General features: G+C 38.6%; 1 protein-coding gene across 1 annotated transcript in view; it reads right to left on the bottom strand.

The window, feature by feature from the left end:
* Nucleotides 1-4892: 4892 nt before the first annotated feature.
* Nucleotides 4893-26995, bottom strand: part of HAO1 (hydroxyacid oxidase 1) — a 51814-nt gene continuing 29711 nt past the window's right edge. The window contains exons 4-8 of the mRNA XM_058562153.1: nt 23467-23642; nt 14917-15008; nt 7003-7161; nt 6818-6887; nt 4893-4963 (exon numbers count right to left, since the gene is read on the bottom strand). Of these exons, the coding sequence (XP_058418136.1) occupies nt 4893-4963; nt 6818-6887; nt 7003-7161; nt 14917-15008; nt 23467-23642 (568 nt within the window). The remainder of the gene's footprint in view (nt 4964-6817; nt 6888-7002; nt 7162-14916; nt 15009-23466; nt 23643-26995) is intronic.

The raw sequence follows: 26995 nt of genomic DNA on the forward strand, positions 1-26995 counted from the left end.
GGAAATCCTTAACCATTTTTGCAAAAAAGTTAATTTTTAAAAATAAGTACCATAAAAACAAAATATATATTGGAACTTGTCGTATTATCTCTTCTGATAATTATTCTTAATAAGACTTTGAATGTTGATTTATAATTCATGTTACATCCTCACATGGTTCACCATGCTGCATCCTCATTTCACAGCTGAGAATCTGAGGGTCCTGAGGTTAAACAATGTTTCATACGGCTAGTCACCCGGATCTGCAGGATCCTAATCCAGTGTGTTCGAGTGGATCGGTCTTGACCTTCAGTTAGCGAAGTTATTAATGAAGCTCTAACATATACTGTGAAGCATATTACCATAAATGACTCTATCAATAGTAAGATCCCACTGTTAGAAATAGACTGAGGAGTTTGACTGTAATGGAAAACAGATCAACTGTAAAGGTAGATGATCTAACCAGAGAATACAGGTAAGAAGCCAAGCCAGAATCTTTTCCCCAATGATGCTGAATCGAACAAACAAAATCAAATTTATTGCTCATTTGAATTCCAGCCCTCGTTTTGGCATTATTCAGAGTAACACAATTCTTGGTTTTCAGAAGATCCTCGAAAATTTTTAGTGGAAGCTGTGCTCATTATCTAAAATGATATTCAGAAAAATATCAGTGGAGAAACAAAGAGATAATTGGATAAAAATAAGTATTTCTTATTTACCCCAATCAACTATGGGCAGCCACATCAGGGAGAAAAGAAGATACCTATTGCTCAAGTCAGATTTGGATAAGTACAGGAAATTGCATCTTTTAAAAGAGATAAGTTTTCCCATCGCATAAACATATAATAACAGTCTTTCATCATTTGGGTTAACATTTATTTACCTAAAATAAACCCTCATCCTGATGTCGTTCTATAATTGGCATGCACATTGAAGCAAAAGGAGTTCAGAAAGCATCCTCTATCTTTATGTTATAAGAAACCTTCAGACTTTCCTAAACTGACAAACTTTATTTTGTTGCTGTGCAACTGACATGCAATACAGTCCATCAGGCTGTAAATAAATTATGAATTTTACAATGAAAAGTCTTTTCCCTGTTTGAGAACAAGCCACAACTTCCTTTCATGCTATACTAGTCCACCGCAGCCCTCTAAAGCTGTTTCACAAACACCAGTGTTTTGGCAAGATAAACAGATGAGTGAATAACACAGCAATGACACAGATGCAGTTTGCAAACTGCACGCGAAGAAGCATCAATACCATTTGATTCATTGCTACAAGGCTGGGAACCTGAGCTCCCCAAGCCTGGTGGAGAGAAGGAAGTTTATTTCACACCCACATTCTTCCAGATAGCAGAATACAAGCAAGTTTAAACAAAAGAGATTCTGCCGATTTCTATTGGCAAGTGCTCATCACTGCTACATGTCTCAGGCATGATTCTGTGTAGGAGCATAAGAGGGATTTTAGCCATGAGGGAAACATCTGTGAGGACAAGATATTACAGGCGTTGAGAACCTGTGACTCGTGAGCCACAACCATGTTTAACATGACCCTTCAATGTTCAGAATGCTAAATATTTGCCAATATTTAAAATCTCTCCATAACAATGTAGATGTCTAGCTTTTTTTTGAAAAATCAGAAAATAACACTAAACTAGCATTTTCACAAAAATAAGTTGGAATCAGCTTCTAGGAGAAAAACTGCCAACATCCCAAACATGTAACAATAGGAGAATGGATAGATAAATTGTGGTATGTTTACACTGAGGATCACAGAGCAATAAGCAGAACTAACTACTGATACACTCAATGACATGAACGCACTTCACATATGTTGTGCAAAAGAAACCAAACACAACAGTACATACTGTATGGTTCCACTTATATGAGGTTCCATCATCAGCCAAAACTAATCAGTGGTGATGAAGGTTAGCTTAAGTTTACTTCTGGTAGAGGGGGTACTCCGGGGGAGGATGGAAATGTCTATATCTTGATCAGGGGTGGTGGTCACATGAGTGTATATGTAAAATTTATCCACCTATGCATTTAGGTTTGAGCACTTTACATACTTCACTGAAAGCATTTTATACCTCAATAAGAAATAAAATTCAACAAAAAGAATCAATCAGCCAAAAAGAAGTTGATATTTTTAGATGGGGCATGTCCCATATCCAGCAGCTGGCTCATTACATAATCTGCTTGGCAAATCTGACTTGATGCTCCTTGCTCTAGATTAGACCAGTGGTTCTCAAAGCGTGATGCCCAGACAAGCAGTACCAGCCTCACCTGGGAGCATGTTAGAAATGCAGATTTCCAGGCCCCGCCCCAGACCTGAATCAGAATCTATAGAAGTAGGACCCAGCATTCCAACAAGCCCTCCAGATGATTATGATGCACAATACGGTTTGAGAAGCATGACTCCAGAGCAATATTTACATTAAATAACATATAAGAAAAACAGACTTGGCCTCTATTAAGCCATTCATCCCCTATTACCCCCTTCCCCTACAAACTCGGAAACAGAAAAGTCAACTTGCTTCCTCAAAAAACTTCTATCTGTTTCAAGTAAAAAAATCCCCAGAAATGGATGTGCAACAAACACCCCATTCCTGTTTTAGTCAACAGATAGCTTTGGTTTTCATGTTGGTGCAACTGGACTGGAGACACTCTCAAAAAAAAGCAAAAACAACTTTATAGTCTTCTGATTACGGGAACAATATACATCATAAAGCATTTTGTTACATTACAGTTCTGAAGAAAAAGTGGAAATCTACATTCAAGGAAGTAACATGGCCCTGGGGGTTGTAAAAGCGTCTAGAAATTCACAAATTACAACCCCATTCTCAATTAACTTGCATAAAACCTACTTAAAACACCAAGTATGAATCTCTGTTTGCTGGAGAAGTTATCAACTTTTTAGCAAGTCACCACCCGACCATACACTATGATGTAACCAAAGTGGACATTCTTTGCCAATAACAAAGGCATTTCTGAATCATTGGGGGAATCAAACAGGCAATTATTGTATACTATTAATTCATTAATATTCATTGGAAAAGCATAAAACAGTTACATGATATGACAATACTACTCCCTCTTGGTATTTGGAGAAAAAAATAAGGGGTAACTATTCCTTTTTATTATTAAATAATTACATTAATTTATTAAAAATTAAATATTATTAGATAATTCTTTATCAGACAAATATAATTTCAGAAAGAAAGATCTATGTTTTTGTTCATCATAGTATTTAGGAATGCTCTAGCATTTAAAGGAAGAGCGAGAGGGAGAGAGAGAGAGAAAGACAGATAGACAGAGAGAGAGGGCAGGGGGAGAGACCTGAGAATAATATAACATAATAATAAAACAATAAAACATAACATGTTTTAAGGTAGTAATTCTCTCAATTGTTTTACTCAATACTTGACAGTGGCTGAACAACCATGGAAATGGTGAAAAATCCATTTCAAAATTACTTTGGCTCTCAAGTTCACCTCCAATCTGTCAAATGCCTGGTTGGGAATAAATCTAAAGTCATGTGACCCGGGCTTCATGGGCGTGCGACCAGTCCCAGGACTCCACACTCAGAAGAGAGCCTTACACTTGGGTTTAATGCTCTGTGGTTGTTGGCTTAAAATTCTTAATTATTGTCTTTGAGTTTGTGTTTTAAAAGTAAAGGCCGATAAGACAATGGAACATGTGCTGGTGGCTTGGAGCCTAGAATCACACATTGTCCCATCTCCTGCCATCTCCCCATTTCCCGTGAACAAGTCTTCGGCTGCTGGCTCATCCACCTGCCCAGTGACAGTTCCACTCTCCACCCCCTGCAGGGTCCTGGGAAAAGGCACAGAAGAGTCGGGGCAGGTCACGGGGTGGAGTCCCAGGCACCTGTGAGGGTCCACACTTGCCCTGTGAGTATCCCCCTGCCCAAGGAAATGTGACATTAAATAGCAGATAAAAGATACCATAACAGGTTAAGAGAAAAACTGCGGAAGAAAGGAAAAGGGCTTTCCCTGCTTTTGGAACAAGGGGCCGACATTTTCATTTGGCATGATCCTCACAAATTATGTAGCTGGCCCTGCATGTGACTGTGAATAGAAAAGAAACAGAAGAATAAAGAAGAGGAACCAGGAGGTGTAAGAGAATAGATGGGGTATGCATAAGGGGAACAGGGAGGTAATTAGGTTCAAAGATTAAAGTGGTTGAATTCCATATTGTTACAAACGCACTAGATATATTATTTTCAAAAAATGCTTTATTTGTTTGTGATTAAGAAGCAATATATATCATAAAATATTCAGATATATTCAGACACTAAAGATTTAAATGGAAATCTACATTCAAAGAAGTGGCATAGCTCAGGGTGTTAAAAAGAATGTAAAAAATCACAAATTATCACCAACTCATCCCAACTCGATCAAGTGGTACCCCTCAGTGTTGTGAATCCAAATCGCCTGTTTCTCCAGGCATGTGCAACCTTTTGGACCTGAGGTTACAATTTAAGAACACTGTATCAAGGATATCTAAATGCAATGCCAGTTATAAACAGTGAGATCAATATCTTTTTACCTCAGTATCAGCCACCTCCAATTTTACCAAAGGATATCTTTCGGTTTTCAGCACTCTAGCCTGCCAGAAGATGACGTTGTCTAAACACATTTTCAATGTTTTCTTTTTAACAGTTAATATATTTCCAGGATTCAAGTCCATTTCTTTCTAAAAGGTTCCTAGGACACTCATTGAAAAGTCAAAAGCAATGAACTAAAAAGGATTGCTATTTTGTTGGAGAAGAACGACACCCTTTGTATCGAAGTAGGGAATTACAGACTGTGGTCACCCTCTGCACAGTGTCTCTTTGTCAAGTAACACGTGCCAAAAAAAAAAATAATACAGATGGGAAAATATTGTGCACTGTCAGATCTTGGAAACGGCCAAAGGATTTTTCCTCACCAATGTCTTGTCGATGACTTTCACATTCTGGCACCCTGAAAAAATAATGCATACATTTAATATGAAATGAATGCAATAATAATCAGGCAGGTAATCGTTTTCCCAAGGAATGTAAAACTTGACAAATGTAAGGTTTATGATTCAAGGTAAGCTTGCCAAATCTTATGTGGCATGAGACCATTTTTATTACCTAAACAGTCCTTAACACAAAATGACTGGCACATATTTTTATTAACACAAAGAGTATATTCTTTCTGCCACATTTAATAGAGAGTCAGCGGCTGAAAGCTCTCTTTTAGGATATGTCTGTAGCAAATTAAAATGCGCAGTGAGGATTCACAGAATGGCATTCTTCTCACTGAGGCTGTGTCCACAGACTCAGAACAGTAGTGAGTAGACCATTGATCTCAGGAATCCTATCTATGGGGACAAGCTGGATGATACGGATCATAAAAAAGGAAACCCTCATTACCTTCACAATTGAGGAGTTGATAATTAACTCAAGGTCATTCTTTGCATCTAGAGGTCCGTTCTGAGGCAAATTTAAATCAGTTACTAGTAATAATGGTGCTTATTTATTTATTCTTTCCTTCAGCAAATATTGTTTATGTGCCAGGCACTGCTCTAGACACTGGAAATTCTGCAGTGAAGACAACAAAAATCCCTGCCTTGTGCTTCTTATATTCTAGAGAGGAAACAGATAATACAGAATACATGTAATTTAAAAAGTAAATTACATGATAGATGATATGATAGGTGTGATGGAAAAAGAATGAAATAACAGGGAAAGAAAACTAGAAGTTGAGTAGGTGGGTGGAGGGTGAATTGCCATTTTTAACAGGGCAGTCAGTACGGCACCCTTTGAGATATGATTTAAGTAAAGACTTGAAAGACGCAAGGGAGTTAGCCATGTAGATATCCGGGGGAAGAGCCTCCAGGAACAACAGGGAGGCAAATGTGGCCTGAGCAGAATAAGCAACGGTGATAGTAGTAGGAGTTGAGGTCAGAGAAGTGACAGAGGTCAAAGCACTTAAGGCCTCATAGACCATTGTAAGGACCTTGGCATTTACTCTGATTAAACTAGTTGGAGGGTTCTGATCAGAAGAGTGACATGACCTGAATTAATGTTTAAGAAGATCATTCTGACTGCCGTGAGAAGAATAGGCTGGGAGGGGGAGGAGGCAAGGATAGACAGACAGACCTGCAATACCTAAGGGAAGAGAGATGATGATGGGAAGGATACACAGAGAGACTACTGCAATATCCAAGATGAAGAGAGATGGTGATGGCTCTAGCCAGAGTGGTGCAGTGGAGGTGGTGAGTGAGGTCAGATTTTGATTATATTTTGCAGATAGAGCCCCTGTGGATGTGAGAGTATGACAGAAGAGTCAAGAATGACTCGAGATTTTTGATCTGAGCAACTGAAACAATGATATTAACATGAACTGAGATTAGAGAGTCTACAGGTGAAGGAGGTTTAATAGGAAAAGTTAGCAGTTCAGTTTTGGACAGGTAGAGTTTGAGATGCCACTTAGACATTCAAGTGGAGGTGTTGACTAGCCAGTTAGCTTAATTGCTCATTAGTTATGAAATGAGGAAGAGTCTGATATAGCATTTACCCTTAAGGTAGTCATATTCACCCAAATATCCCTGATAAGACTGCCAAAGATAGAGGCTAAGTGACTGGTACAGACTAAGCACACTGTAGAGTTCCTCAGTTCAGAGCGTGCTCTACACAAAAGCTATAAATATAAAGCCAACTTTGAATTTAATTACACCCCAAATGATTCCATCCTCTTCCCCCTTAAATTGACTTCTCTCCACCAAGGAGCCTGGCTTAAAGACCACTAGAAGAAAAGAAAGTTGTAAATGAGAATGACAAGTCTTACCACTCAGAGCCATGGCCAATCGGAATTCTTCCTTTAGTATCTCAAGGACATCTTGAACACCTTTCTCTCCCTAAGCAAGTAAAAGATACAGATCTTTTGGGTAAGTCAGTCTGACTTGATTCACTTATTTATTTCACTGTCAAATCGCCCTGCTTTATATATTTATTTCTTTGTCCTCCAATTACCTGGGAAGCCAAGCCCCAAATGATCGGTCTCCCCACAAACACAGCCTTGGCTCCTAGGGCCAGAGCTTTCAGAACATCAGTGCCTTTCCGCACACCCCCATCAAGGAAAACTTCCACCTTCCCTTCCACAGCCTCCACAATTTCTGGTAGAGCATCAATCTGTGGAGAGAAAAGGTCAATGATGTGACACTACGCATGTTGAATTGTTACCTAACCCAAGCTCCAAAGGCCACTCACCTTCCGACTAGGTTTAGAGTGAGAGAAGCTAAGAAGGTTTGGAATCAGCAGTAAAATTATTCCCTTCTGACAAAAACAAAGTGCAAATACTAGTAACTAAAAAGCCAACTAAATTTGGAATTGGCTCATTTTTCTTTCAAAGCCCAAATTTTTTTTTCTGTTCCTGATGTTCAAAATTAAAGATCACAATTTAAAAAAATATAAACACAATTTGAAAACATGTAATGACCTTTTATAGCTATTTTTTATAAAATACATAAAAGTAAACGAAGTATCTTGCTCATATAAATTATTCTAAACATTACTTACTCATTGACAATTGATTGTTAAAATTCATATTCAGTGGATAGTGGAACAAGTGGTGTATTAAAATGCGAACACAGCTAGTATTGAAAACCTTAGTCCTCTGATTTCCCCATCCAACATGCTTTACATCCAGCTATACATTAGAGAACTCGCCATGAAAATAGTTTTCTTGCTTTTAAAGGAATATGACCATATGCACCTTGAAGGTCCTTGTCTTGATTGGCAATTGATGATGGGCTCATATTAGCACCAGAGAATACAAGATCCTCATAGAGGTTGATCTGGTGGATTGCATTATTGTTCCTGAGCCTTCACACCTCTCTGAACCCACTCCTTTTCCAAGGCAACTTTGAAGTGTTTCCCGCTAAAAGAAACAGAGTGCATTTGCCCCCTACTTGACATTGGCCGTGGCCTTGCAAACTACTTTGGCCAATAACATGTGAGCAGAGGTGTAAGAGTGCCATTTCTGGGCATAGGCCTTAAGTGATCTCATGCATTTCAACTTTCTTTTGCCCCTGTGCCATTTGCCATGATAGCAGCACTCCCTGGGCAATGTTTCCCCTTTAGCTGGGGCCCCAGGATAAATATTCAGGAAGCAGAGCTAGCCCAGCCAAGCCCAGCTGGACATGAAACTTGGAGCAGAGCCACCTAACCAGTACCAAGCCCAGATCAGCAGACCCCCAGTGGACACAAAGCTTATGGGAATAAATGACTGTTGATTTAAATCACTGAGTTTGGAATCTTTTGTTTTATAGCATCACGTGGCAACAGCTAATATAGTTGGCTACTAGCCAATACTGGTAATGGCTAATAGCTGATACAGCTGGCTACTTTGATGTAAATCTTTGCATTTGGGAATGGAAACAATTCCCAAGGTCAAAATCTGTAAAAATTACCCAGATTCATCCCAAAACATTTAGATACAAAATTAAATCCAATTCCCATTTAAAATGCATGCTGAAGAAGCTACCACACATTCAAGTTCAGTTTTTCTAGAAATAATGGTGCTGAAATCACTCCAAGGCTTTCCCTCTTCTCCCCTAAAATTTTAGAGGCTAAACTTAAAGAAAGTTTTATGTAACAGCCTGACGACCAAAGCTGGCTATAGATTTGGAGGAAGTGAAGGCAATACTTGGCGTGCGGCCCCTAAATGTTTGGCAGGTAATGTGATTTTCCCCTTTTCCTTTTGGCTTTTCTGCCTTGCCAAACATGCATTGGATCCATTTACATACGTCCCTTTACCTATACATAGTCCTCCTTTTACAGTCAGGCAAGTTACATCAACATATAAATGCTACAATTTCCAAGTGATGATGCGAGCTGTAATTAAGCATATTTCCCCATTGGAACCAGAACCAAAGAAAAACACTAGCTAGCTTGGAGTCAATACACATTTTCAAAGTTACGTAAATCAAGTCTGTTTAGGTTATTTCCAACGCCCAACCTGGCCTAAAAGGAAACTAATAAGGACACTTAAAATGTGAATCCTGGGTTATAAAACGGAGCCCAGACTGGTGTTTCATGTGTCTGTGGACAAGGATGTTCTGTCCATTGCTGAGCATTTCTAGCCTCCTCCTCTTTCTTTCTGTAGCTGCAGTTTTACTGGTTATATATTTCAGAGAATAATTCTGATCAGAGGAGATTAAATAAATAAACATAGTAGAAATATCCACTATTTTATGAGTTATATTTCCTCTTTTCAGCTTGCTACACATCTAAGAGACCATTCATTTCAGCTTTTCTTTCCTTAGTGGTTCTTTAGACAACTAATTGTGGGCTTAACTCCAGTGGGGTTAATCTACAGGAAAATGTGGTAAGATCCCAACATGCTGTTGCTCACTCATCCATCCATTCATTGACTTATCAAACACTTTATTGAGGACCTGGTATATTCGAGGCATTATGCCAAGTGGTTTAAGGGATCCGAAAAGAACCCAACAGAGATTCAAGAAGTATGCCACAGGGATCCGACTCACAAAGAGACTCCTCTTTCCCATTCCTGCTCAAGTCACACTCTTCCAGGATGCTCCCTGTCCCACAAAACTTTCACTCACAGGGAGTTCTCACCTTTCTTTTCTCTCCCTCTAACATCCATTGTGACACTCCTGATTTCTGGCATTTTAGGCGTGGAACACTTTAAAGGTTTCAAACCAAAGCAGCAGCGCACGAACAAAAGCAGATAAAGCCAGAACTGCTTTACCTAAAAGCGAAAGGAGACAGAGTCCAAGCCACTGCCCATAAATCCTCCCCTGACTCTCTCTACGCTTCCCCACCCACCACACTTCACCAGGCAGCTCTGGGGGTGTTTCTACTAAATGCTCTTAGAAAATCACTGGTCCATCTAGGCTGGGCTGATTGTTTGCAGTTGCAAAAATGGCTGCAATTATTTCCCTCCCTGTCTTCATTTTCTTGCAACGTGACCTTTCAGCTCCTCCCATCATGGGGGAGAAATGGGGCCAGAAGAGTCTATTTCCCCACCCCTTGAATCCGAACCAGGCTTGTGACTTGCTTTCACTAACAGAACACGAGAGGAGTGACAGTGTGCCTATTCTAAGCTTAGATCTCAAGAGGCCTTGCATGCTTGCACTTACTCTCTAGGATATCTGCCACCTCATGAGAACCAGCCTACCTAATGTGCCAGGTGTGTGACAATGCAGAGCTGTCCCTGCTGAGGTCATCCTATACCAGACTGTCTTGGTAGACCCAGCAGCTGACCACAGACGCATATGAGTGTGCACAGCTAATACCAGAAAAACCTCCCAGCAGATCTCAGCCCAAATTGCCAACTCACAAAATTGTGACACGAATAAATGGCTATTGAGTTTTGGCCAGTTGGTTTCAGAGTGCTTTGTAACACAGCAAAAGCTAACTGGTACATCAAGTGTTTCTCAAAGGTAGAACTGCATAGATCCCTTTTAAAAGGAAAAGTAAAATCTCTTAGATCTCACAGAACACAGTTAAGGCCCCAGTTTTGGAAACCCCTGTCTTAACAACCCAAACACTTATTTTATGACAATGTTTCGCAGTTGAGAATTTTCACTGGAAAAGAATGTAGTATTTTCAAGCTTAAGGTAGTTTGGGTCCAGTTATCATTAAAATAAAAATGTAAAAATGAAAAAAAATGCTCCTAGAGTTCAAAGACTCCAGAGATTCTGTCATTAGACCCCAGGTTGAGATATTTCAGTACTATGGCTTTGGGAAATCAATTTGATTCTGTCACATTGTTCTCTAATTACTTCAAGACCAGTCTTGGCACGTTACTACCTTGAGGGTAAGGACCTTGACATGAAGTGAATTTTTAACTCCTTTTGGGTATAGCAGAGGTCTCGCAGTGGTTCTCTGTAGTATGATATTAAGACGAACTGAAGTTAAACTCCTGTTCTCGGACTCCTAGTGATAAATATTTCTCCATCCACGGGAGCTCTGTGATTTGTAGAAATGTAGAAATCAGGTAGTCCAGCTACTCTCTTTTTGCAACCAACACAACACTATGAAGAGGCTCAGGCTGAAAAGTCTGAGCAACTTGCTCACTCAGCCCTCACCCCTTAGAAAAAGCAAGACAAGGACTTGAACCCAAGACTCTGGACTCCCATTTCAGTGCTCTTCCCATGACATCACTCTGCCTTTTTGGCTCTGACTTATGATGTCACAGAATCTGCAGGACAGCAAAGCCTTCTGTGCATCTACTGAAAAATTTTACACAACAGCCTCCTTCAAGCCTTTTGCCACTCACCTCAAAACCCGCAGGCTGAGGGAAAAACATCTTCACCATAAACTGAATCCTTTCTCACATTTCTCTCACCATCATGGGCCTTAAATTTGCTCTGAAGTATGAAGCAAGACTCAAGTAAGCATCTCTCTTGCACACAGCATGCAAAGGGGAGGGTTATTGTTTTTTTAAAAACAGTCTTCGAGACCACAGCTCAAAAAGCCCTTTTAGATAAATTTCCATATCCCCTCAGCCAGAGGGAAATAAACCACACTATTTAGATATTTTTCCCTTAAAATCTAGTTAGATTTGATTTCAGTAGATTTAGATTTTATTTTTAGAAAACAAACTTAATTTGGCCTGCACACTAAGTCTATGTCTTCATACATGGGAAGCATAAATCTGCGAAAAAGCCTTGAGCTGTGACCAACTTCTTCTCTCTGCCCAGAGGTCTTCACTCTCCACCTCTGTTTACCTGCAGGTAACATTTAATATCATCTAAAAAGATGAGTCTCTATAAGTCAAGCTGACTCGGAAAGGGCTAAAAACTTCCAATTTTATGATTTAAATTCTTGACTGTGTGATCATTCAGTGTGCAAAGACTTGGTTCGTTCCTACCATTAGTGCTTCAGAAAAAACTGTAAGTACAAATATGTCCACCCAATATTCCTCTGTAGTCATTTAATCTACCCTACGACCTACACAACTGGTCAATGGATTTAGCTAAAGCAACCTGCTAGTTCAATGAAATAATAATCCACGGCTACTTGACTAAATTATTTGTTCTACTCTACTTCCAGTTGTTTGAATAAATTCAACTGCTCATCCGAATTAAAGCCATCCATATAATAACTTTGACTGAACCACTCTGATAAAAGAAGGGAAATGCATATAAATGATCCAGTTCAGAGATGGTGGTCTGGAAAGCCCACCCACATTATTTTGTAAATATATTTTTTCAAGTTTTGTTACATGATGCTAGCTTACTTTGCCTATAATAAATCAGATTACTGAATATTGAAGTTTAAAGTCACCAAAAAAATAATATAATTATGTTTAAACTTTAAAATGTGAGGAAACTAAGGTTTGGAGCAGAAATTAATTCCCTCTGCAGGGTCACAATTTGGGCCCTTCTCTCTTTTCCTTGGCAATCACAATTATCCAGGCCAACTAACTGATCTTCCTGCCTCCTGGGATGACATAATCCAATTTATATGACTTAGTGCTGCTAAGTCAAGGCTCTTCTATTGCATAGCCACTGACTCCTAATATTCAAGGAGCCCCTCCTGCACCTCTCCAGGCTGGCATATTTCCCAGGACTTCCTCAGTCTCACCAGACACTACAAACAAAATGGATTACTTGGTAATCCTCAAACACATGCTACTCTTTCCCATTCCACATTTAGGCTCACACTTCTAAAATCAGGGGTCCACCCAGGGACAGAGCAGAGGTGAAAGGCACCTACAACACAATTGCCTCATCTAAAAGAACATTGGCCAAGTCTCTACAAGTAGACAGCATGTAAGAGAACTCCTTTTTTAACATTTCACCCTACCCCACTGACAGCTCCTGGCCCCCATTCTGAATCACGGATCCATGAAGTCCACTCCAGGATACGTGTCTGTCCCCAGGACTTTTGTTCCATTTCTGGGCCCACAATCCTTGATCTTAAAATCTGCCCTACTGCCTCTGTTGGTCTGCCTAACTCTTGGCCCTCTTGGGGCTAACTGCTCTCCTTTACAGTTCTTACTCAGTCCCACACCTTTCCAGTCAGTTTAGTTTACTTTTATACCTAGATTCTGGACTCTGATTTGCCTCAGTGTGTACAGTGTATAAAAACCATACATGCACATTGGAATCTCCTGGGTAGCTTTAAAAAATACTGGTCCCCTGAAACTATAAAACTCATAGAAGAAAATATAGGCAACACACTATTTGACATTGGTTTTAAAGGAATCTTTTCGGATGACATGCCTACCCAGACTAGGGAAACTAAAGAAAAAATAAACAAGTGGGACTTTATCAGATTAAAGAGCTTTTATAAGACAAATGAAACCAGAATCAAGATGAACAAACAACCAACCAGCTGGGAGAGAATATTTGCAAAACATACATCTGACAAGGGGTTGATCTCCATAATATATAAAGAACTCGCACAATTGAACAACAAAAAAACAAACAACCCGATCAAAAAATGGGCAGAGGAAATGAACAGACACTTCTCCAAGGAAGATATACAGATGGCCAATAGGCACATGAAAAGATGCTCAACATCACTAATCATCAGGGAAATGCAAATCAAAACAACACTAAGATACCACCTCACGCCCGTTAGAATGGCTATAATCACCAAGACAAAAAACAACAAATGTTGGAGAGGATGTGGAGAAACAGGAACCCTCATACACAGCTGGTGGGAATGCAAATTGGTGCAGCCTCTATGGAAAACGGTATGGAGATTCCTCAAAGAATTAAAAATAGAGATGCCCTATGATCCAGCCATCCCACTACTGGTAATCTATCCAACGCACCTGAAATCAACAATCCAAAGAGGCTTATGCACCCCTATGTTCATTGCAGCATTATTCACCATAGCCAAGAAGTGGAAGCAACCTAAGTGTCCCTCGACTGACGATTGGATTAAGAAATGTGGTATATATATACAATGGAATACTACTCAGCCGTAAAAAAAGACAAAATCATCCCATTTGCAACAACATGGATGGGCCTGGAGCGTATTATGTTAAGTGAAATAAGCCAGAAAGAGAAAGACAAACACTGTATGATCTCACTCATATGTGGAATATAAACCAACACATGGACAGAGAAAACTGGACTGTGGTTACCAGGGCAGTGGGGGTGGGGGGTGGGCACAAGGGGTGAAGGGAGTCATATATGGGGTGATGGACAAACAAAAATGTACAACCCAAAATTTCACAATGTTAGAAACCATTAAAACATCAATAAAAAAAAAAAAAATACTGGTCCCTATGCCCCCCAACCCCAGAGATTCTGATGAATTGATCTTGGGCACAGCCTGGGCATTGGGATTCTTTAGAGTTCCCCAGGTGATTCTAATGTGCAGCCAAGGTAGGTCACAGCTCCAGCAGAGTAGCCTGTTTCCAGCCAACTTTCCCTCACCTGAGCCATAGGATTTCTATCTCCTTTTCCCACCCACCCACCTTCTTTCTGCAGCTTTCCAACCCCCAGATCCACAGGAAATTCCTTTCCCTCCTCCTGACTTCTTGTCACAGTTGTACCAATGCTCTCAAACTCCACCTAAGCTTTTTGTAATTGCAATTGTCTGTTAGCTCCTCTTCTTTGGATTCTCATGGCAAGATCATTTGTTTCATACTCCAGTTCACATTATACCTATCAGTGATCCTATAAATACAAGAATAACCCCTGCCCACAAAGGACTTATTGTTTAACAGGGACTTTTATAAAAGTTTACAAATAAATGTATTGGACTAATTAATGATCTAATTTAGGTAGTTATATGCCATTAAACTTAAAATCTGAGATCTCATATATTCACACATATTTTACCTTGAGTGTTCACACAAAAATATACACGGAGAAGAGGCAGACACAGAGATAGTCAAAGCTGTGATAGAAATGAGAACTCCAAAGAGAAATCCTGGCATTTGCTGAAACTCACGGTGGCTGGCACCCCATCGAGTTGTCGAGCCCCATGATTCGACACCAAGATCCCATCCAAACCGTGTTTCACTGCCTCCCTGGCATCATCACCTAGAAAGAGCAAGACAACCATTGTATGGAAAAGGCCACTTAGAAGGCTTGGGTTTAGTGGAAGCATCCCAGTCAAAGCGAGCCTGACCTCACACATATATACCTTGCTTGCAACCTTTAGCATAGAAATACACCGAAGGGTTAGATCTAGAATAGTTAGTGATAGTTTGCTTGGCCAAAAAAAGTTAGCACTCAACAACAATTTAGTTATGAAATAATATTATCAATAGATAGCAAATTGACAGGCAGCTAAAATTTATTTATCCACATAAGGAAGTACTCCTGCTAAGTATTTTTTATTATTACTTATAAGATCATACCAGTTAGCATTTAGCAGAATTACTCCTCTACAAACTGGATAGCATAAAATAATATATAAGTGGTAAGCACTGTAAGTGTAACAAGTAATGAACAAGTCTATACCAAAAACATTTTTTAATACAAAGTTACAACTTCAGTAATTATTTTGTTATATTGTTCTGTAATTAACCGTATTTTGCTCATTGAAGTATATCAAAAATGTAGTATTAAAATTATATGCCACATCTCTAATTATGCATCAAAATGTATTGATTTCTGAAAATACAGTTTTAAAGTAGATTAATGTTCTCTTAAATCAATTTCCAACATATTTTTTATATTTTAAACTATTGTTTTCAGCATGCTCCCAATAATAAACAATTAGCTAAGAGGATTATGAAAGCAACACTAGTTCTCAAATTTAACACTCAAAAATGTTTGGCCCAAGGTTGTAGTGAAAATCAGATTTTGGAAACTTAACCAAATGGATACAGAACATTGTATATATTTATAAATTCAGCAGTGGAGATCAAGGGCAGACCTCACTAAGAGTAAGAAAAAAAGGTTTCATAGGAGAATCTGTAATTCTGGTTGTTTTAAAATTTTATGCTAAAACACCATTTTCCAAACTGTGTTTCATGGAATACTAGTTTTTAAATATTCCTTTAGTTTAAAATGATGCTGGTATTATTTTTCTTCTAAAATTATAGGGGCATGAAAATGTTAAACTCATGTTTTATAGACTGAATGTGTCCCCCCAAAATCCATATGTTGAAGCCCTAACCTCCAATGTGACAGTCTTTGGAGATGAGGTCTTTGAGAAGGATTTAGGGTTAGCTGAGGTTGTGAGAGTGGGGCTCTCATGATGGTATTAGGGCCCTTATAAGAAGACACCAGAAAGCTTGCTCCCTCCCTCTCTCTCTCCATGTTTGCAGAAAGCAAAAAGGTGGCCTCTGCAACCCAAGGGAGGAGCCCACACCAGAATGATCATGCTGGAACCTGAATCTTAGACTTTTAACCTCCAGAATTGTGAGAAAATAAACGTCTGCTGTTTAAGCCACCCAAACTATGCTATTTTGTTATGGTAGCCCAAGCTGACTAAGACATCATGTCATCATGTTGTTGTTAGAATCCACCTTTACGAAATGCTATGACAAACCGTAAAATGCAGTGAAATGGTATGAAAGGTGTTCCGATGTATGAATTGTCAGTGCTTACCAACTAACTACGTTCTATGTTATCTATACACTTGTAAGCCTGTGTTGTGTTATGCATTTTGTTATATACTCAATATACGATTGATATTCTATATTTATTTCATATTAAATATAAAATCTAACGTTTCTGTGAGACTTTTTTAGCTATCTGTTTTAATCCAAGCACACACTACATCTTGCGAGATCTCATTGGAAACTTCTGAATCATTCAGAGGGAAGAGGCCGTAGCCTCAAGGTGGAAAGATGATGTTTCTCCCCACCTCATTGATTGATTCATATTTTACATTTTAATGTTGCTTCATATTTGGACCACAGATGTTTTATTACACAGCTTCCTTTTCCTGGATTCCTAATTGCCTTTCTTTTTTTTTTCCTCCATTTATCATGAGACTTTAGAGTATCCTCAAGTTCTTCAAACTTTCAATTATTCTATCTAACCTATTTAAATTATCTTCTTTTCCCCCTGGAGACAACCCCCTGAGCCCTCTATCTTCCTGCTCTATCCTGCTCAGGTTACTCTCAAGGTCTACGGCCGACCTTCATCCTATAGGCTTGCTCCTACTCAGTCTGGGTTGAATCTATTGTGGTCTAATTTATGGCTTCATTTGTTCTATGTTCTCATTTGTTCATAGCACATTCCTTTGTAACTTCCTAAAAAAGAATACATTGAAGGAAAACTTATAGAGCACTTAACTTCTCTTATGTTTGAATGATAATTGGATTAAGTATGATATTCTAGGTTGAAAAATCCTTTTCCTTAGAACCTTAAAGACATTACTCCACTGTCTTCCAGTGCCCACTGTTGTTGACAAGAAGATTGAAGCCAGTTTGACTCCCATTCCTTTGTAAGTAATCTGTTTTAATGTTTGTTTTCTCTCTTTATACACATTTTTTTCTGAAATTTCATCAGGGATGTAATAAGCTCTGATTTTTTTTTCTCAATCTAATGCCTTATGTCATCCAGACATTGTCTTTTTATTTATTTATTTATTTTTTGCTGAGGAAGATTTGTCCTGAGCTACCATCTGTTGCTAATCTCCCCTTTATTTGGCTTGAGGAAAATTAACCCTGAGCTGACATCTGTGCCAGTCTTCCTCTATTTTGTATATGGGTTGTCGCCATAGCACGGCTGATGAATGGTGGAGGTCCGCACCTGGGATTCAAACCCACCAACCTGGGCTGCCAAATCAGAGTGCGTCGAACTTAACCATTACTCCACAGGGCGATCCCCAGACATTGTCTGTCTTTAATAATTTCCTCCCTACTTCTTTCTTTTATTTTTCTATCTGAAGCCCCTATCAGTTGGATATTGAACATTTTAAACAATCTTCCATCCTTTCCTTCATTTACTCATATTTTCCTTCTATTTATCTTATTATTGTTTTACTTTTGGGAAACGCCATTGATTCTATTGTCTAATCAACAATTTCATTCTTAATTACAGAAATCATATTTTTAATCTTTGGTAGCTCTTTTTTATACTCTTATTTTCTTTTCATGGCAGATTCTTCTTATTTAGGTATATTTTCAACTTCGCTGGGTCTATCATTTGGAATTTTTAAAGTTCTTTTTGTTGTTTTATCTCTTTCTTCTGGTATCAGCTTTTCTGTAGATTTATCTTAGTCTTCTATGTTTTGGTGTTTCTGATATGCCTTGTGATGCTAAATTTTCCATTTATACTTAAGGAAGAAAGATTGGGGACCTGCTATAGGCTTCCTGGGCTGTTTTGAAATCAACTTCATTCCCGCCAAGTCTTTGCTTGGAGTAGAAATTCCTTCTGGTCTCCATGTGGGACAAGGCCAGGAATGTTAACTAAGTGGCTAGTGGACTGTGAGCTCCTCGAGTGTCAGAACGAGGATTACATCATGTCACATTGTAAATGTTATCCACCCAGAGGTTGCCCCAGCCATGCATTTATTCCTTTAGAAAGGATCAAGCTACTATGCTAAGTTGCCTGTCACTGCAGAAGAGGTGAGCGAGGGGGACAGGATTGTTGGCTGGTGCAATAGTTTCACAAACAGAACTCCAATTAATGGCCTTGCTTTCAGTCTCCACTTCTCATCCCCATCCCTGTCACACTTGCAGACTGGACACCTAGAGCCTCTAAGGCATTCCATTATATAATTTGCCCCTGTCTCCTCCAGGGTTCTCACGAAGCCTATGTTGATAGGCAATTTTCTTTGCATCTTCCTCCTATCAACTCACCCCCTTATGTTTTATTTCTTTCATAAATTTCTTGCAATTTCTCTGCTATTTGTGCCCCTCATCTTCCTTTGCTCTGCTGTCATAAGTCTCATGTATTTTTGGATTTCTCTACTTTAATTTCAGTGGATTCTTAGGTTTGGTAAGACGCTAACATATGTACTCAGTGCAACATTTTGAACCAGAAGCCCAATACACTATCATTTAAAACATGTTTGGAAAATAATTCTCTAAAGATACGGCCTTAACACAGTGCTGTCCAATAGAAATTTCTGTGATGATGAAAATGTTCTAGACTTGGGCAGCTCCATACAATAGCCACTAGCCACGTGTAGCCATAGTAATAAAAATGTGGCAGTGTGACTGAGGAACTGAAACTTTACTTTGATTTAATTTCAACTAACTTAGCCACATTTGGCTAGTGGCTGCCATATTGGACAGCTCAGATTTAATGCTTGCATGAGTTTATCTATTCTAATAAAGAGATGTAGTATGATATTTTTTTAAAAAGTCTAGATGCATCCATAAATAACCTTAACAAACAATGTAAAATATATTTATAATTGATATGTTTGCTCTGGTTATCTAGCTGTGTGAGTGATACCAAACATGAAATCAAAGATAAAAAAAAATCAAATATAATATTTTATGAACCCCATGATTGAGGATGTATGCAGTTCGATTTATATTCAGATGTCTCATCATGTAGCTACAACCTGTGTTCTGAGAAATTGAATATTATCAATAAACAAATCCTATACAGTATGAAAAAGTGATTAACTGCTTAGTAGTCAGACCACCTGGATTTGAATCCCTGATCTGCTACTCTCTTGCTATGTAAGTGGCAAGTAACTTAACTTCGTGCATCGGAGTCTTAACCTATAAAATGGGGATAATAATCCACATAAGATTGGTTTGTAGATGAAATGAGTTGAATGAGTGTTTAAAAAGAGCCTGACACATGTTGAACACTCAGGTAAATATTAACCATTATTATTATTTTCATCTGATGGTGTGGGGAATATAAGCTAAGAAGATGAGTAGGTGAAGGAAGATTTGTTTGCTGGACGCTTTTGGCAAGTCTGTTTGAGTTTTGTTTTTAACAATAAATTCTCATCCTAGTGAAGATTGCTCTTATAAAGAGCCTTTGATTTGAAGTAAGTGCTACTTAAGTAATAGTTTATATCTTCTATCATTTCATGTGGTTTTCCATGTTCTTCCAGGCAGTGCTGGGAATGCAGGAGGAAGTGACAGAATGGTTTGCTCAGAAGATAGGATCATGAGTACCCAGAGCAGCAAAGAAAGTAAGAATAATTTATGACCAGATATGAGCCTCTTTCATTAGCTGCTTATGAAGCCTTGTCAACAGTTTTACATTTTATTTTAACTCAGAGAGAAAAACATTGTTGAATTAATGAGAGGGTCAAAATGTTCTGACTTAGCACAATGTTCATGAATCTTTGATATTTTCATTAATCCTTAGAGTTACTGATCTACCATTCCACATTTGTTAATTTGCCAGTCAATACATTAATTGATTGACAAATATGACAGTCAATAGGGAATAGCAGTGTTTGCTATCAATTTTATTAACACATTATGTCCATATTTCATCTGAAATACCAAAGTGAAATGTAAGTACTTAAGATTTTCCCTCAAGCCCTTATAGCTTTTGACCCAGGACTGTGCTATCTTACAGGACTTTAGTAATTAAATCCTAGATAGGTGGCAGCAGTTTTGAACACAATCCAGAAACACTGACTGAATATTCTTTGAGAGTGTCTTGAAAAAAATGTATGTAGGAAAAGAGCTAGTTAAAGAAGAGTTTCTGAGAAACAAAAAGCCACTATGGATGTGAGACAGCCTAGTTAAAATTTTTTTTTAATTTAAAAAAAAAACTCTAAAAAGCATTATGCCTTTGCTCATAAAGCCATTTGTTTGTTAGCGTGAGTTCTGGCAATCCTGTCTCAAATACATGTTTGGAGTTTGTGTTGAAGTTTTCCAAGGGCAGAGTTTAACCACAGCAAGAGATTACATCTTGCACTCCAATTTGCATTCATTAAAATGCAATTCTTAAAATCGTGGCAAGAGGGGCTATTTCACTGAGATCTTTCCAGTTGCCCATGATTTCATGTTCCTGCAAACATAATCTGCATCTTTCTGGTAAAAGGAAAATGAAAGAGGATGGGAGACTCTCAGTGAATCCATGTGACTTCTAGAATATCTGTGAAAGAATGAGAACTAGATTTCCCAGAACTGGCCCCGCCATCCCTCCCCCCACCTCCAGATTGAGCATACGCACTACTTAATGTAGTTGTTGTCATGGAGATGATTCTTGTTTGTTAAATAAATGAAATAAATAGTTACAGAAAAACTAGACAGTGTAAACTGTACATGTGTAAATAACTTATTTCCTTTCAGATGTCAAATGCCCCATCTCTCTTCCTCTTGCTTTTGAGCTCTAATATATATATTCATATAGTTTTCACTGAGGATTTTACTCAGTAAACACTTGGGCTATCTACTTTCATAATGCGCAAAACATTATGAAAATATGTAGCCGCACGAGTCACATGATTCACAGGGATGAGAAGAAAAGAGAGGTGATGGTGCTGGTGGTGGTCCTAGGTAAGATGACCACAGAATGAACTTCTAGAAACCAAAGTATTTTTCAACCTAACACATGATAGTAGAGTCTAATTTAACAGATTGCCATCAATATTCTAGAGGACAAAGTTATAGAAAATGATGTATATTAGGAATCCTAAATTGAAAAGTTGGTTAAAAAATCAAATAACCTCATTCTTATATTTGTTCTCTACTTAACTCAGACAAATATGGGACTATACTAAAATTTTATCTCCCTTGGCGTTGCCCCGGGCCACTTCTGTGATGAGAATGAATTAAATACGTAAAACTGCGTTAATTTTCTAATTCAATTACGCTCTCTCAGTTCCCTCAGGTCAGCCACAGTCATCTCTTGCCAGGGCATCAATGGTTTCTTAAATGTCCTCCCTGACCCCAATTTGCCACCTCCATCCATTAGATCTATTACACAAAGTGTGATTTTTCTAAAATGCTAATCTGATAAGATTGCTTCCCTGATCAAGAGCCTTAGTGGTTCTCAAACATCTTAAAATCTACATTCTCTAATATGGCTTGTATGTTTTATAAATCGTTATTCATAATTGCTTTATTTTGCTATTATTTTAGTCTGAGAAAGAGTCATTTGACCTGCTAGCACAATAAAACTCAAACATCGTCTTTCATTTTGAAATGAAACCTTTCCTAACCCACTCTTACAACTGCCCACACTCTATTTTAAGCCCCACCCTCATACTGCACAGATTTCTATCTCAGCACCTGCAACATCTTATTGCACACAAATTCTTGTTTCTATGTCTGCCTCCTACGGGAATGGGTTTTCCTTTTGGCCAAAGACCTCAAATTAGTATTCTTTTAATTTTAGCACACAGTAAGTATGATAAATGTTTATGAAATGAATAAGTGAATGGATGAATGAATGAATGAATGGGGCAGAATCTTCAGGTTAATGTTCTTCAGTACTCACAGTTGAACGTAGCTACAGGAAGTAGCACTAACAATCATGGATGACAATACGGATGCCAGTAGGAAAGCGAAACTATTGTTTAAAGGTTCCTGGAACACCAGGATGTACTCATTGAAGTATAATCCACAGAAATTATGAGCTAAGACAATGATCAACAGGAACGAGTATAACAATATTTTTTAAAAGCACAGATAAGACACATCTGAATTTAATATCTCCACCACTTAAAATCTTCACTGGGCCCATTCTTCTACTTTGATTAGCTTCATTTCTGCAGACATAAGATTAAGTAGATAAAGTCAGCAACATGCTTGGAGCTTTATAAATAGGGGTCATACGACTTAACGCACATTCAAGTAAAACCAATGAAAAAAATTTGATTGTAAATCATTGTTGACCCAGAGATAAGTTAATAGAATCTCTCAACCCAGAGACACTTGTTTAAACATTTCCATGTAAAATAATATGTTTTTGGCAGTTATCTATATAACCATACTGAAAAAAAATGTTTTCAAAGGTAAGAAAACATTTTTGTGGGTGAACACATTTACACTCCAGATTATTATAGTCATTGGTACCTCCCTGTGGGATTTGAATACATGTGGATACTGGGGACGTAGAAGTTCCTTAAGATTCACAGCTTGATATTTGAGGATTTTCATGTCCTAGTCAACCATTCTTTACCGTGAGGTAATGTGGAATTTGCCACACTCAAAAATTAGTTCTAGTCATTGGTACTTGGAGGGAATGGGAGAAAAATAGAAAAGGCTTTTAAAACAAGTCTGGCTGTCGTAATATCATCTTTGGGGCTTCTTGTTGGTCTGAGAGCAACTGTTGTAGCTTTCAGCCAAAGCAATGAACTCAAGACCTTCTACCTAGATCGTGCTAAGCTTCATGATTCAGTGACAGCTGCAAAATAAGGCAATGACATTCCAATACTTTAAAAACGGTAACTTTTTACTTCATGAAAGTTTTGCTCCCCTTCAGAATATTACTTAAGAATGAAGAGATATTTACTCACTAACAACAAAAGGGAGAATTGACAGACAGAATAACTCCTTTGATTTCCATATTAATTTTTCCTGATTATTTTCCCTTAAAAATATCATGATCATATCCACAAAGGATCATAAAATAAGTATGAGCCCTAGTAGAGAAATAAACAAACCTCTCAAAATGCCTTTTGCGACAATTGGCAGTGATGTCAGTCCCCTCAGCCATTTAATGTCCTCCCAGCTGATAGATGGGTCTATTGCTTTAGCCACATATGTGGCAAGTCCACTGTTGTCTCCAAAATTTTCCTTAGGAGAAAATGCTAAATCATTGGTTTCAAAATTTTTCATTCTGAAATAAAGAAATACATAATATGAGAAACTTCTCAAAGTTAGAGATGTTGCTCCAATGACTCATTCAATGAAAAAAGAAAACTTACCCTTTTCAAATCAATTGGCTGTTCACTCCTCAACCATCTCTAGGTTGGTTGCATGCATATTTTCCATGTTTTGATGGAGGATTCCAGGCTAAATGTGACAATCTAGTGGACTTAATCGGTCACTTAAAGTTTATTTTACATCTTAGGCTGTGTTTGTATAAATAAATCAATTTCAAGGAAAAATACATGGCCTAGTTCAAATATCTCTACCTTTTTAAGCCAGTTAATGAATATAGACAATAGATTTAATGCTATTTTCAACCAGCAATGAATATTAATCATAATCGTAAACATTTGCATGGTATACTACAATTAACAAAGGGCTTTTATATACCAATATTAGCAAAATGTTTTTAAAAACTTTTAGAAAATAAAATTGATACTCTATGATTCCTATTTTACATAGGAAATAAAAACAGAAGTGCAGAACAAGATGCCCCCAAGCATAAAACTAGCTAAAGCAGCATCTGGGCTCCAACCTGGGTATCTTGACTCCTAATTACCTTCTCTTTGCTCAGATCTCAGTTGTATCCTGGCAATTGCATTTGAATTCAGGAAACCTTCCAATGTCCTTGTGGAAAATTCTAGAGAGGGTTGGAACTGCACTAACACGTGTTAACATCTTCTGTCTGCTGCCGCTGTGGACTTTTTTCCTGTCCTACTACTGGGGTAGTGGTGGTGGTGGGCTGAGGGAGAAGTGGGAAGTGTCTCCCAGCAAATGAGTTGACAGCTCTTGCTCTTCCCTCCTCCGTTTAGCTGTTTCTCTGAGGCTCTCTGCCTGCTGACTCAAACTTCCCAGTCTTTGAGACAATCCCGACCAGGGCATGAGCTTTCCAATTATCAAGACCTTCATTTCTTTGCCTGTGGTGTGACGGTTAATTTTATGCATCAACTTGACTGGCTAAGGGATGTGTAGATAGGTGGTGAAACATTGTTTCTCGGTGTGTCTGTGAGGGTGTTTCTGGATGAGATTAGCATTTGAATCAGTAGACTGATTAAAGATGACTGTTGTCACCAGTGTGGGTGGGCATCATTCAATTTGTTGAGGGCCCAAATAGAACAAAACCGTGGAGGAAGGACAAATTTGTTCTCTCTGCTTGAGCTGGGACACTCATCATCTCTTGTTCTCAGACACTGGAGCTCCTGGTTGTCAAGCCTTCAGATTTTGTTTTGGTGAGGAAGATTGGCCCTGAGCTAACATCTGTTGCCAATCTTCTTTTTTCACCTGAGGAAAATTGTCCCTGAGCTAACACCTGTGACAATCTTCCTCTATTTTGTATATGGGATGTTGCCACAGCATGGCTTGATGAGTGGTGTGTAGGTCCGCGCCCGGGGTCCGAATCTGCAAACCCGGGGCCGCCAAAGCAGAGTGTGCGAACTTAACCACTATGCCACCAGGCTGACCCCTCAAGCCTTTAGATTTTTACCAGGACTTATACTATTGGCCCCCCAGTTCAGGTCTTCAGACTCAGACTGGGACTTACACCGTTGGCTCCCCTGGTTCTCAGGCCTTTGGGTTTGGACTGGAACTAAACCACTGGCTTTCCTGGGCCTCTAGCTTGTAGACAGCAGATTGTGGGACTTTTCAGCCTCTATAATTTTCTTTCTCTCCCTCTCTCCCTCTCTTTCTATCTCTCTCTCACTCTCTCTCCTATTAGATCTGATTCTCTGGAGAACCTAATACATGTGGTTTTCTCTTTCTTCTGGAGCATGAGTCACCACCCACACAGCAGACTTCAAGTGTCAAGGATGTTGGTGTATAAATACTCCAGCTCCCTCACCCCTAGGCAGACTAACTCTGAGATATATTCTACATGATCTCCTAGAATTTCCTAGAAGCATTAAGCTTCAGCTGCCCACAGGTGTAGCTGTCTTGATAACATGCCCATTTTTTGCTGCTTTCCCTCCTTTCCACCACTTCCCCATTCCTGTGCCAGCATTCCCTTCACCTTCCAAAGGTACAGCTTGCACTTAAATCATTGGCTCACAGTCTGCTCCTAGAGGAACCTAAACTGAGACAAAAGCTCACTGAGTTGCTACCTTCCCCAGTGTCTACTCTTGTTAACCCAGCTCAGGCCAGTATTTCTCTAACTCACGTGGAGCCTGAGTCACCACCCACACAACAGACTTGAAGTGTCAAGGATGTTGGTGTATAAATACCCCAGTATTTATGGGGTATACTGGCTCTGCTACTGGCTCACTCTATACCTGAAGTCTTTTCTCTTGGTCTAATATCCTAATATCCTGACTAGATTTTGGCAGTTCCACAAACTAGGGACAAAGTCTTTTCTGCCTGCTCCTCTGATCACTAGTGGGATGGGTGGCCATCTGGATACACAATGGCACCATCCATGTGACTTAGTTGCCTACAGCCCCAAATCCAATTGTTAACTTCATTTCTCTGAAAGGTTGTCTTTGAAGAATGACAATGACCTGGATTCACCTTGCTCTTCTGCACATTATAAATTACTCTGCTAACTAATCTCCTCTTTAGGTAAAAGCACAGCTGTATCTTTATCTCTGGCTTAGTCATAGCTCTTTCTTCCCTTCTATTTGCGCTGTCACTAAACATAGAAAGGAGCTTGAAGCCATGACTATAACAATTTTTATTTAAATCTAGAAATACATAAGCACACTATTTTAAAATTATTTTTTAAAAGAATCGTAAGACTTCCTTTAATATGAAACTAAATTTAATGCTTTTTACATTTTAGTGTACTTTCAACAACTTGGGTGGTATATTTTATAAGGACATGAACATTCACATCCCACATAATTCTATTCAAGTCATTGGCAAGGTTTTCTCAGTGAGGATTGAACAGTTAGTCCTACAGTTTCATGGACTCAGATGACCATTAAAGATCATAGAAAATTCTAGCTCCATGAGAGTCATACTGGTATCTATCTATTTGTTGAGCTTTGATAGGGATTTTAGCTGAAATATTCTGGTATCTCTTTTTATCAAACCATGCAGGGTTGTACATTTTGTCACAGATGCTGGTCTTCTGTGGTCATCTTAACTTGAATTAAGGTAACCTTCTGGTTAATAAACATATCCTTATTATGGAGACCTATTCCATTACTTAGAAATGATATTAAGTGGCATTAAATTCCAAACTTTTAAACAATATTGTTAATAAGAAAAAGGTCCAGTTTGTCTACCCCATAGTAAAACCAGGGGAAAAAAAAAAGAAAAATATCTGATGTGTATATACTCTGCATAGCACCCCACCCCCATCCCAAACAAGCTACAATGTTTCAGCAG

Source organism: Diceros bicornis, chromosome 19, assembly GCF_020826845.1.
Source record: "Diceros bicornis minor isolate mBicDic1 chromosome 19, mDicBic1.mat.cur, whole genome shotgun sequence".
NCBI lineage: Eukaryota > Metazoa > Chordata > Mammalia > Perissodactyla > Rhinocerotidae > Diceros > Diceros bicornis.